This window comes from Colletotrichum chrysophilum, assembly GCF_026319265.1.
Source record: "Colletotrichum chrysophilum strain AFK26 chromosome Unknown scaffold_21, whole genome shotgun sequence".
NCBI classification, from domain to species: Eukaryota; Fungi; Ascomycota; class Sordariomycetes; order Glomerellales; family Glomerellaceae; genus Colletotrichum; species Colletotrichum chrysophilum.
This window is the reverse complement of record NW_026517308.1, coordinates 370528-382941: the sequence shown is the minus strand read 5'-3', so window position 1 is coordinate 382941 and position 12414 is coordinate 370528. Positions and strand designations below refer to the sequence as shown.

Below are 12414 nucleotides of genomic sequence, written 5' to 3'. Positions count from 1 at the left end.
GCGGCTAATGGCCGAGCGGACGATGGGTCGGATTCTTCAGAGGCCCGCTATCGCTGATTTCATTCCGTTGCATTGGCCGCCGGTGCCCGGGAACCGGAGGCCCGTCAACCTGCATCGGGGGTTTCCTACTTAGTAGACGTCCTTTGAGGCGCAGGAAAGCAGGCATGGTCGGACTAGACAGGGAGCCTACTGCGTACACTTAGCTGGTGGAGCAATGGGAAAAAGCAACAAGGTGAATGTCGAGTGACGCATCGTCCCCTGTCTCTTGGCACTGTCGCCTACCTTACCTCTATCCGAACGGCCTCCCAGGGCGACGAGCACTACCTTAGCTCCCCCCAAGTATCCACCCACACACACATAGCAGCGAGACAACGCTGCTCCCAGTAATCACTTTTCTACCTTTCTTTCCCCTGGTGCGCCCTGTTTCCCGGGCCGCGGGCCGGCGATCACTCTTCTCTCACATGCGGAGCCTCACTTTTCTTCCTCGTGTGGCACTTCCTTATGTTCCCAGCGACCACTCTCACTTCCTGTATTTGAGCAATGCACCCGAACCTGAGCTGCATCCCAGCTGCCATAGCTAAGCACGTACCTCCTCCACCTGTGCGCACGATGACACCATACTTCGCATAGTTCGTTTGACAAACAGCGAATATCTGAAACATTACTAACTCACAATCATGTAGGCGGGCGCCATAGAGTATCATCGTCTCATTCAGACAACATGAATCAAGAACGAATGTTTGAAATTGTTCTTCAACCAGAACCCCTTAAGCTTCTTTTCACTTACAAGTAAGGTGTGGGTTTGTGTGGATAGGAAAACAGCCCGCTGACCGTACACTATGATCAGTCAGAACATAGCTCAAAAGATAGCCTCTAAGTAACTCGTCGTTGCCTTGATCTTGCGCTACATACTTACGATTTACTCGTATTTTCTTTTTTTATAAAACTGCTCCAACCCTTCGCTGACTCCATCAGAGATCTACCCATTAATGATGTGAGGGGCATGTTGGGCCTCAGTAGTGGAGACACTCAGCTGGCCGACGGTCTGGATTCTCTTCACCCGAGCTCCATGCCGAAAACAAGGGTCAGCCGTTCGGATTCGCGATGTGAAAACCTCGGGACGCCCAATTTAACCGAACATGAAAGCATGCGGGCGCATCCTGCCAATGCAGTGGGTGATTCAGCGGGGATTCGCGATGTGAAAACCTCGGTACGTACCTTAGCTTGAGGAGAGGAGACGTCGGCCGAGCCACCGACTGAGCCGTGCGCCCCCACATAATGGCCCCCTTCCATGCCGTTTGCATAGCCCTACAGAGTACCTAACCTCCTTTTGTTTTTCAGGCGAGACACGTGAAAGACTAGGGGGTGCGTTGGGTGCACCGGGATGAGACAGACGTTGAAAGTAGAAAAGCCCACAGCCTGCTTCTCTCGGTAATGCGGACATTAATCGTAGACACTCATACCACCACCGTATTATGCAGCAGAAGCTCAGAAAATCTGGTTTACACTCAAACTGCTTCGACTGAGAACCTCGTTGGTTGCGCACCCTGAAACGCCCCTATTAGGCCCCTTGGTGACTCCGTTCTGGCCAGGGCTACTGACTGACATTTCGCACGTTGAGGTAGTCCAAAGCGCGAGCTCAACCAAAACGGAAGTCCGCGGCGTCCCCCTGCCTAACGGGAAAAGCCAATATTTCAACCTAGTCCTAGCTGCCTAACCGCGCATCTCTTGAGATTTTTCGCGACTTGTTGCCGAATTTTTATTGATTTTCTAGAGATCATTTCCGGCGATGGCGAAGAGAGGACAGGGGGCTACCGCGGAGCCCGCAAACGCACCCGACGCCACCCAGAAAAGAAATCATTGAGCGATCTTCGTCAAGATCCACGCTCGATCTAAATCCCGCCTGCCAGACGCGCCTTGCCTGGCACCATGTGTCCTTCTGAGAAAAGAAAGGACGTCAAGAGAAGAGCTTATATAAACTCCGCTCCTCAAGTTCAAGGTCCACGATCCAGGCTTTTCCACATGACACCAAACTTTCGCCTCATCCCCTGCCGTTAAGTTTGTTTTGTATCGGACTTTTGCAAGTCTTATTGCTGAAGGAATACATCCTCATGCGCAACGTCCGCCAATTTCGACAACATCGCAGTATCTCTCCTGTTGGTCTAGGCCAAAGCGCCCTCACGTCATTCCCCCACACTACACTTGTAGCCCTTGGCGGTCTGAGATATCTGAGGATTGAGAATGCATGTCACACTTCGGAACCTGTTTTTCCATATTCAGACAACAGATGCGCTTGTCATCTTGTTTCTTGCAACTCAAGAGAAGAAGCATGCATGGGCGTCAATGGTCACTGTTAGGTATGTTAATTAAAGCTCGAACGCGCGCAGCACATATTGATAATGATATCGAAAGCGGCCTTGTATCTTGGATTATCATATCCTTCATACTTCTGTTGGAGTTCAAAGGCTACCTAGTTGAGTTCGTCGCACCATCCGACAAGTTCAACATATTTCGTGAAGCCAATAAGCATACAGCCGCGCTCCATGGAGTGTCATCGCCATCGTCGGACCAATTTCAATCTGGGCCTCGATAGTCAGTAACAATGGTATCGACTTGTGATACGCCGGGCTTTTCGCACCCATCTGGATCACAGCCGGCCTGAACATCCTCGCTGTGCATGATGGCAAGTACCGCAAGAAATTCCGCCGAAAGACTTGGAGGAACAATATCGATCTCGAGAGCGGCCCTACCCATGTCACAGGATCGGATGGTATCCCGTCAAGACGTAGTCACTTTCACGCCAATCGTACCGCCCATTCGACGACTGATCCTGCTTGATGAACACACTCAAATTACGCAATCGCCTCCAACATGCTTCAGTGTAGGTCTTCAATCGGATCTACACGCTGCAATCTCGCTCACTAGCACCAAGACATGCGGTTTCTTTCCGCAGGTGTTGAACTATCTTCATCCTGGTTCGACCTTCTCGCCCTTGGTTCCTGGACAAACATCGCATGTTTGCACGCCACCTACTCGTTCGGGCGGGGGAGAGGGGGGAGGAGATGGATACGGCTCCGTTTCCTTACAATTTTTCCGATTCATCTTGTATTTCTTTGGGTTCTAAGGGGTATCTGCGGGCGTTATTGGGGAGGCCAGATGGCAGACCGGGCACACAATACACAGGTCTGAGCAGGACGAAAAGTACATAGCAAGCGGCAGCGACGATACGGATGACGAGGATGGTTCAGACGACACGGATGACTACTACTGTATCCCAGACTACATTTCAAACATTTCACTTGGTTTTAAGCTCCTGAGAATATGTTTCGAGCATTGATGTAGAGACCCTATCGGGGCCGGCAAGGTCGGTCACTGCATCGGCATCAGCGGAATAAATGGGACATGTTATCGGAGCAACAGCCTCCACCGTTGGCCATCGGGTCTAACAGTCTGACATGGCGATTTACCGAGGGCAGGCTTGTCTTGATGCTTTGCCCAAGCACCTTCAATGACTCGGTCAAGAGAGGCCGACGCCCAAAAGAAGGAACGCGAGAGTCACCCAAACCTCAAGAAGATCACCTCTAGGCAAAAGTGACAGTCTTCCGGCAGGGATAAGGGGTGCTGCTCGAGGTGTCCTTCCCTGATTGAATTATCTTTGGCACCCGACCAGAAATAAATCTTACCATAGCGTGCATTAGTCTTGAAAATCATCGATGAATGTCGCGAAGACCATTTAGCGTAATGAGCTGTGTGCCTGGCAGGGTTCATCTTCTGATTTGCTGCATTGGCGAACCAGGCGAACCCTTAGCAAGCATCAGACTCTTCCACAAGGAAACCAAGTAGACTTAAGAACAATTGAATCCAATTTAGATCGAACGACTTTTTTTTTTCTGATTGTAGAGCGTGGAGGTTGGGTTTGGGGGCCCACGGGCAAGTCAGAATGCATCAGCTATCGACGAAATCAACCGGTTGAGCTCGTTCGTCCTGATATCATCCGTTCTATTGTCATCAACATCGTATGAGAACGACAGCAAGTTTTACAATGTTGTCTTGAATATTTCCGTTAATTAGCTTCAGCGCAATCATTGCTTTCAACACCTGCGGTACCCACCAGCCTGTTGATTAAGCGTCACCATCTTTCCGCAGCCTCGCGGTACGTTTTCAATTGCGAGAGTTATTATTTCATGTTCAAACGAGCGATGCTTTCGCCACATGACTCTTCGCGACGCAAGGGGACAAATAGAATTGGATTTCAGTAGTCACTCCAAAGTAAAGCCCGCCTGTAAGCTTGGCTTCAGCATCGACTGCAACGATATTGACTCCTTGAAGCGGCCTGTTTATATGGATTCTCACTTCCTATGTTCTTATTCTGGAGTTCAGAGAGTATCTGATAAAGTAAGGAAGCCTTTCCGGTACATGGCAGTCTTCAAGATCCTGGCCATTCATAGGAGAACACCGTGGACAATCATAGCAGTCCTAGGACCAGTCTCCGTATTTTCCGCTATCGTTACAACTAAGGAGACCGATTTTTAACACCCGCCTGGATCGCAGTTGGATTAATCATCTTAGCCGTATACGATGGCAGGAAGTGCCTTAGCCGCCTCGATGGAGCCGGGAAAGTTCAGATGGATGTTGAGAGAGGTATTCGCCGCCGAGGTTCGCATGGAGAGGAGACTGGTGGCGCCCCAGCAAACCGACAGCCTCAAGTTCCAAAAATAAATCACACCACATCGGGAGAGTTCTCCCGAACTCCTACCACTTCACAGGCCGTTGCCGGAAGGGGTCGAACGACAACAAAGTAGTCCGCCAAAGCCGACCGAGCTGAAGTAGGCTTCGTCCTGCAGGTCAACGTTGCGACGATGAAATCGAAGCGTGCCTCCAAGTCGTTGAGTACCATCACCAAATTCTGGGTTGCATCGGACTTTGTTACATGAGCACCACGACTTCTTTCTAGCATGTCAGTATCCCTGGCGGCATTTCTCCAGGCTATCAACATCATTGGACAGCAAAAATCAAGGTACCCGGATACACAGAATGGAAGCAATCCTAGCGGCACGGAAACCACACCTTTCTGGAACTTTTGCGGCATCGACTTCCGGCATCGCTCGAACATATGTTAACATTCATTTTCTTGGCGTATCCCATGGTGGCCAGCCCTATTGCACAGCTTTCATCTCATGGACCGCTGATGCAGCTACGTCTATGGCAATGCGGCATGCCATGGAAAGATCAAGTCAACCGGGAGTCTTTCCCAGCTTGTTTCAAACCTTGGTTATGCTCTGTTCACCGGACGAACTAAGACCAACTTCCCCCCTTGGATGAAAGGTTCATAACCCCTTTCACGCCACAACCTACCTTCGACTTGACGAGATCAAAAAACTGGTACTGAGTACACCGGAAATCTCTACTTGTCTTTCTACTGTCCATTAGCTCGTGCGTTGGTCATGTCGCTCTTCGAACTTGACTTGGGCGGTTCGCGGAGTATACAACGGTAGTCGGTGGCTCGGTGTGCGGTTGGCACTTCAGCATGCTCCGTAGCTGACGATTCCTTCGGCCAGATTACGAACCATAGAGCAGATTGGATGGCACAATCCTTGGAGTGTGAGTATTTAGACCGCATTGTAAAGGCTTTCTAACACACGTAGCTGTATACCTTGCAAATATGATATCGTCTTCCATCAATACCCTATACATTCGCTTCTCTCATCTTTGTTCGCATGATTTTGCTTCATAGCACCGCAGATACCTCATATCAATAGGAATGCTACTTCTGTGACGAAACTCACGGATTTCATCATAACAGCTCGCGCAAACTGCCTCTTTATATTGGGTCCCTTCTGTGTTAGCAACCACGCGCCGGCAGCTAGCCCTGAGCTTCCATGCAGTTCTCTAGCACCTGGCTTTTCGAAGTTAAAGTCGAAGACGAAGAAAGTATTTCGAAGTAGCATCAATGGAGGAGAACAGGATTGAAGGGCTTCTTTACACGGGCTGACCAATACACCCAGAAAGAATCATATACTTCCAACAAATGTATTCGCGAAGGAGACTCAAATGATATCCATGGTTTCCTGTCACTTATATACAAACGGAATAGCAGCCGCCTAAATGTGTTGATAGAGTGATGTACCAAGAAACCATTGGTGAGGGGGGTATGCTAGACCCCATGTGCTGCGACAGCACAAGTATACAATAGTGGCAAAAGCACAAACGAACACCGTTTGGAATAAAACAAGTCGAGTAAACCAGAGTTTTCATTCACCGGCCTGTGGAACAAGGTGATTCTGTATACCTGCATGCTAGCTGATGTCAAGACCACGGTGTCTACATCGGAACAGCCAATATCGCCGCCCTCTTCGAATACGACGACAAACACAATCTGGTTATGTTTTCGTCACATTTTATCAACACTGGCGAGACAAATGATCTTCCTAGACGAGGACGTCCTCCTTCCACTCAGCTTCCAGCTAGGAAGTGACTAGTCCTCGGGCTACGTCGCGACCGTAGCTTGACTTGAGACATCAATCACATGAGTCCGAAAGCATGTCAACTCTGATCTACTTGTTTTGTGAGAAGTCTTGACTTAGATAACTTTCCTCCTGCGAGACAGCAAACGGCCACATCTCCTGCCTGAGGATTGTGCCATCCGCGGTCTGCCGTAAGCTGGGGATTACTACCCACCAAACTGGTTCATGGCAAGTTCAACAAACCATAGGGAAAATCCGTCAAAAGAAAATTCTGAAAGAGAACCAACACAATCACTAATGAGAAGATTTGACTTCGTGGCCGTCTACACATGGAAAGAGGCTTAGCGCACGCCGGGCCACCTCCAAAACACCACCGGACCTCCGTCCCGATCCCCGTTGCGGCGTCCCATCCGCCCCACGTATTCCCCGCCAAGCCGTGCCCCCTCCGATCCCTTCCCGATCACCCATCTCCCCCGATGCAATACAACCGCACAATCAAACCCCTCCAAGTCTCCGATACCCAAGTCCCCGGATTTTGCATATCCAAGAAATCCCAAGAATATTAAACCGCCGAAACCAACTTCAACCAAAAAAAATCAACAAATATCGATGAACGGCCAAGGCTTCCAAGTCGCCGGGCCAAGATAAGATAACTCATTCACAGCCCACGTCGCGCCAAAGACCAAGACCCGAAAAAGGTCCCAAGCTGACATCCTCCATCCCCCTCGGCATATCCCACGGGATGTGGGCGTCGGCTCACCCAACCAAGGGCGTAAGATACAAGATGCAGGCTGAGGTCATACCAAACCTGCACTGCTCGACCTCCCCTCCCCTCCCCCTCTATCATCTCCCACGGGCAGGCCTTGAAGCTGAATGGCGCGCCACAACCACGCCCGTGGCCTAACGGCCCTCCCACTCTTTCGTGTAAGGCTCGAACAAAGTAAACAAAGACCCTCACCAAAAGTCCAGAATCCCCGCCGCCGCCGGCCCAAAATACAAATCCCCGAAGTCCCCGGTCTTACTCAGACCGCAGACCCAGTACCATGTCTCTCCCCAGCCAACCAACAAGTAAGTACCATGTCAAATCTCACTGCATGCATCACGCTCTCGCACAACGAATTGTACTCCAAGGAATTTTGACAAATTTTACCCAATACTAAGTCCCAAAAATATTGTTCGCCGTCCAGATCTAGATGCCATGCCACCCAAGTAGATACCAACAAATCCCATCTTCATGAGAGGTATCTAAAAGAAAAACTCCAGCTCATGCATGCATAACAGACTATTACTTTGTGGCTTGCTCAAAACCCCAAAATGGCGAACACAACATCCCAAACGCCCAAATAACCCAATCATATATGCTTTGCTTTATGTGCCCCAAATCATGTTCGCCTTCGTGGTCAATCATTAGTAAATGAGTGCTGATGAGTGGATAAAAAAAAAGCCTCCGCGGTGGTGTGAGTGAGGAGAGACCGTGTGTGGTGCGGGAAGGGCGGACCAAGGCCCAGGGCAAAAATAAGCCATAAGCGCCCAAAGTGCCCCGGCCGGCACCGCGGTAGTGCGCGAATGGCTGTGCGACGCGACCGGTGGGAGAGGAGAGAACCCCAGTGTGCAAAACGCCGAAGTGGGTGTGCTGCCAGCCCTGCTGAAATGACGTTTGGGCTTGTGCCGGCCGGGCGTGGTGTGCTCGTGTTCCCGCTGCCGGTATTATGGACGGAGCTAAGTGGACGCCACTGCAGCTGTCACTGCTGCCTATGTGTGCCATCTTCAGCCTCGGGCTTCCTGAGAGAAAAGGCCGTTTACAAGCCCGAGTCGTGCTTTGGGTAGAAGCTTGTCGGGTAGTAGTCCTTCCAGCCCTTGCAGGTGGGCTGGAGCTCCTCGAGCTGCATCGTGTGGGCGATTTCGTCCTTGCGCTCGAGGAACTGCACGCTGAGACCCATGCTGACATGCCAGGCGATGTGGCAATGCATGAGCCACGCGCCTGGGTTGTCGGTCTTGAAGGCGATCACCATCCAGCCGCTGGCAGGAAGCACCGCGACATCTCTGCGGATGGGGTTGTGGAAGTTGAGGTTGGGGTGAGTAGTGGTCGCGTACGGTCCGGTGCCGTTGGTGACTGGCGGGTTGCTGTCGAGGAAGGAGCCGTCGCCAATGCCGAGGAGGAGGAAGTCGTGACCGTGAAGGTGGATAGGATGGGGGAGGAGGTGGTCGTTCTGAATGACCCACCAGGTCCATTTGTCCTTGGAGTCGAGCTCCACAACATTGGCTCTCTCCATGAAAGTGTAGTTGTTCTCGGCGACGTAGGTGAGGGTGGGCTTGTCCCACTCAATGTCCATAGAGTGGCCATTGACAGTCCAGCGGAAGACCGGCTGACCGTAGACTTCGGGCGTGGTGAGGTTCACGTCGAGAATGTTCTTGTGGGGAGTGAACTCGGAGGACGGCGGAAGTCTACTGACGATCGGCTCGAAACCCACAGTATCGGCGCAGCCGGCCTCAATGGGGTATCCTGGTTGGGTAGGGAGTTCATCGGCGGCGCCCTCATAAGTGAAGATGGAGGCAGGAAGAGCAACTTCGGACGTACCGCAGAGCCCCGTGGCGCTGAGAGTCGCGTTGAACCAGTAGTTCTCAACCTCTTGGTTGGCCTCGATGATCACATCGTAGCGCTGACCGACGGACAAGAAGAGACTGTCCTTGACGACGGGCTTGACGGGCACGAGATCGGTAGCGATGACAGTAAAGCTGTGTCCAGCCAGAGAGACGGTGAAAGTGTTATCGACAGAGGTGTTGATCAGTCTGAGGCGATGCTTCTTGCCAGGCGTAAGCTTCGTCTTTTGGTACTCGCCGCCGCCCAAAGCATTAACGCCCTTTCCGTTGAAAAGAACGTTTTGGCTGTCTGGGGGAGGGCCAGCCAGGAGACCAGCGAGTTCAGCGCGTCGCTCGAGGTTATCCGCAGTGTCGTGGTACCAGTCGCTGATGGCGTAAGGGCCGAGGTCAATGTCGTAGTCAGCAGACGCCGGGCCGTTAATCTGAATCGTGCCGACGACGCCGTTGCCGTACTGGGATGAAAAGTGGCTGTGGTACCTGTGTAGAGCTTGTAAGTCCATGGGCCCACAATCTTCAACAAAGGAACAGAAACATACCAAGAAGTGCCGTACTGAATCATCTGGTAAGAGTACGTCTTCTTTTGTCCAGGTGCGATGGGGCACTCCGTGACACCGTTGGCGCCGTCCTGATCATTGGTGTTGCGCTGGTGCATGCCGTGCCAATGGATGGAGGTACTGATAAGCGTGTTAGCTGGGATCTGCAATGCACGCGCCGGCGCACTAACCCGTTGTTTTCCAGTTGGTTGTGGACGGTAATTTTGACAAAGTCGCCCCAATCAGCCTCGATAGTCGGCCCCGGGAACTGGCCGTTGATGAGCATGGTCGTCTTGAACACACCGTCTGGTGAAAAGTCTGTGTGGTTGGTGATGTAAAGATCGAACTGCCTCATGTTAGCCTTGCTCTAAGGCCGCAAATGTGAGGACATACTTCTCTCGTCTTTCCGGTGTTTGGGACATTGGTCTCGTAGTCGGTATCAATGGTGTACTTTCCGTTCCAGCAAGCACGGTTGGTAGGGCCATGAGTACCACAATCCGTGCGTGTATCCAACGAGCGAATGGGGTTGGCGCTGGCGAGAGAAGCAAGGAAAAGTCCAGCCTCGAAGGCGGATCGAATTAGGTTGTAACGCATGGTGAATGTGCTAGCAAGTAGGAGAAGACTGTACTAAACAATAGGAGATGAGCGACTGACTTGGTGTTTCAATATCTCGAGATCCGTGAGGGACAGAGTAGATTATATACACTTGTGTATCATCAAGATGCCTCAACTGCGCCTTAGCCTTTCTAGGAGGGCGGCATCAATAGTCTCGGTGCACTTGCAGGCTCGAGAGCTCAGAGTGGCGTCTGCAGAATGTACAGTCCTTCAGAAGGGCCATGATGCGAGTGTGAGTGAGAGCTAGAGGTGTGCGTAGAGGTGAGGTGCATCACACCCCTGCCTCTCGGGCAGTGAGAATGCCATGCCTCATTCTGACATGGAGGGAACAACAAAGCCAGGTCCCGTTCGATGTGGATACGGAAACACGGCATGGAACGATGGAGATGGTATGCTCGCGTGTGGAGGTGGTAGAACATGGTTTCTCTGTAAAGTCGAGTCTTGGCTTGACCGGCGCTATGGAACGGTGGAGAATGGAGAAGCCAAATGTGGACACATCCGGGAAGAGGCTGAGCTACTTCTTGCCGTGGGTGCAGTAGCCAGGCAGACGGAAAACGACATCGCTGGTTGGGAGAGCGGATCATGTCAGATCCCCAAATTGAACCCTCGATCCGCCCTTGTCGTGTCCAATATTTGCCCTATGCATATGAGGTGCCCCGAATTCAGACGACTGTGACTGGCCCGTGTAACGGAGGCTGAGAATAGGTGAAGGATGAGGCTGACGGGCCACTAGCAGGAAAACCTGTATGTCATATCTCGGTGCCAGACACGTGCTGTCATAGGTCTGCGTTCCATCGATGGACGCCTAATTCGGCACTTGGTATGCATAGAGTCAGCACATCCAATATGGAAGTCAGGTTGCAATGGTACATTCAGAGTTCTGATGTAAGATGGAGGGTGTCTTGATGTGTTATTAGGGCGTACTCGCGCCGGCCGGGAAAGGTCTGACCACATCCGGCGGACGACGTGACTGGCAGACGACCGGCAATAATTTCGAATGAGATCAGCACGATATGCACCCTCGCGGGCTTGGTAAAGAAGCGGTTTAGGCCTTGCGAGCTCAGCTGGAAGCCTCGTATGTTGCGGAGAGTCGAGTACTTGGCAGGAGCTCAGCCGGCGGAGGAGCCAAACTGCTGGAAGGTCTGAGCTGGCCGACAGGATCTGAGTACCCGCTTCCACCGCCAATAACCCCCCGCAAAAACACTGTTCGGCTTGCAGGATGCAAGACTTGGCGAAATGGGTTGCTGCTCTTGTTGAGAAGCAGTGAAGTCGGCGGTGAAGTCGACTCACCGGACATTTCGTGCGAGAGGCCGGAGGAGAAGGTGAGCAAATACGAGTGGCAGGCAACGAAAAAGCAAAAACACCGTTTCTTAGGTGGTAGCGGCCATGGAGAAGTACGATATCGAGGGCAGATCGACTCGGGGAAGCACGGAGATGGAGAGGTGTGATTCGTCACGAGGTGGCAGATATTCGCCGGCCGGTCTAGGTGCAGCCAGCGCGGCACCGTCCAGTGACTAAGCTTCGCGGTTCCTGGGCGAATCATTGAGTTTGGAGTCGGTCCTTTCATGGTCCTGGGCTCGCCCGGCACCGTCGGTGCTCGTATCGATGATTGTCTCTGAGTCTGTCCATGTTGACGCCCTAGGGCAGAGGCGGGAGAGTCATCGGCCGACGCAGGCAGGGTTCAGAGAAGCCGTCTCTGCGGCCACTACTGCTGCTGTGTCGTTGGTGCACGGCATCTTGGGGGCTATTTTTAGGCGAACAAGGCGATGAGAAGGATGAGGGGAAGAGGGCAAAGACCCAGGCCCTGGAGCCGTTGAGAAAGGTCTGCAGCGAAGATTAGCAGTAGCAGCCGCAATAGCCATTTGAGACGAACGCGATGGTCTGATGTGGTGGAAGTCGGCGGTATCTCGACCGGGATGGCCTGGGAGTCATTTCCAAGGACATGGGAGATGGATGATGGCTTGCAGGTCAAGATACCGTGACTGGACCAATAGCAGCAGCCGCATGGTCTGGAGGAAGGAAGCTATGCCGCAGACAAAGGTGTCTCTGCCCTGTAGCCTAACGTATGCCGCGTGGTGAGGTAAGGGTCGAGTCTTAACGTGGAGGTGGGAAATGGCTGCGAGGTCGGGATTGGGTTGTTGGGGAGAAGAGGATGAGAGGGCTGTGGCCGGGGGAAATCTGACAGGATCCCGCATGCATCT

The 12414-nt window shown here is 52.2% G+C and overlaps 1 protein-coding gene across 1 annotated transcript; it reads right to left on the bottom strand.

Moving 5' to 3' along the window:
- Nucleotides 1-8263: 8263 nt before the first annotated feature.
- Nucleotides 8264-10192, bottom strand: COL26b_003731 (uncharacterized protein; the record flags this gene model as incomplete). The annotated part of the gene is made up of 4 exons (XM_053176622.1): nucleotides 8264-9533; nucleotides 9602-9739; nucleotides 9790-9944; nucleotides 9992-10192. The coding sequence occupies 4 exons, from the start codon at nucleotides 10190-10192 to the stop codon at nucleotides 8264-8266; spliced, it is 1764 nt and encodes a 587-aa protein (XP_053039481.1).
- Nucleotides 10193-12414: the final 2222 nt, after the last annotated feature.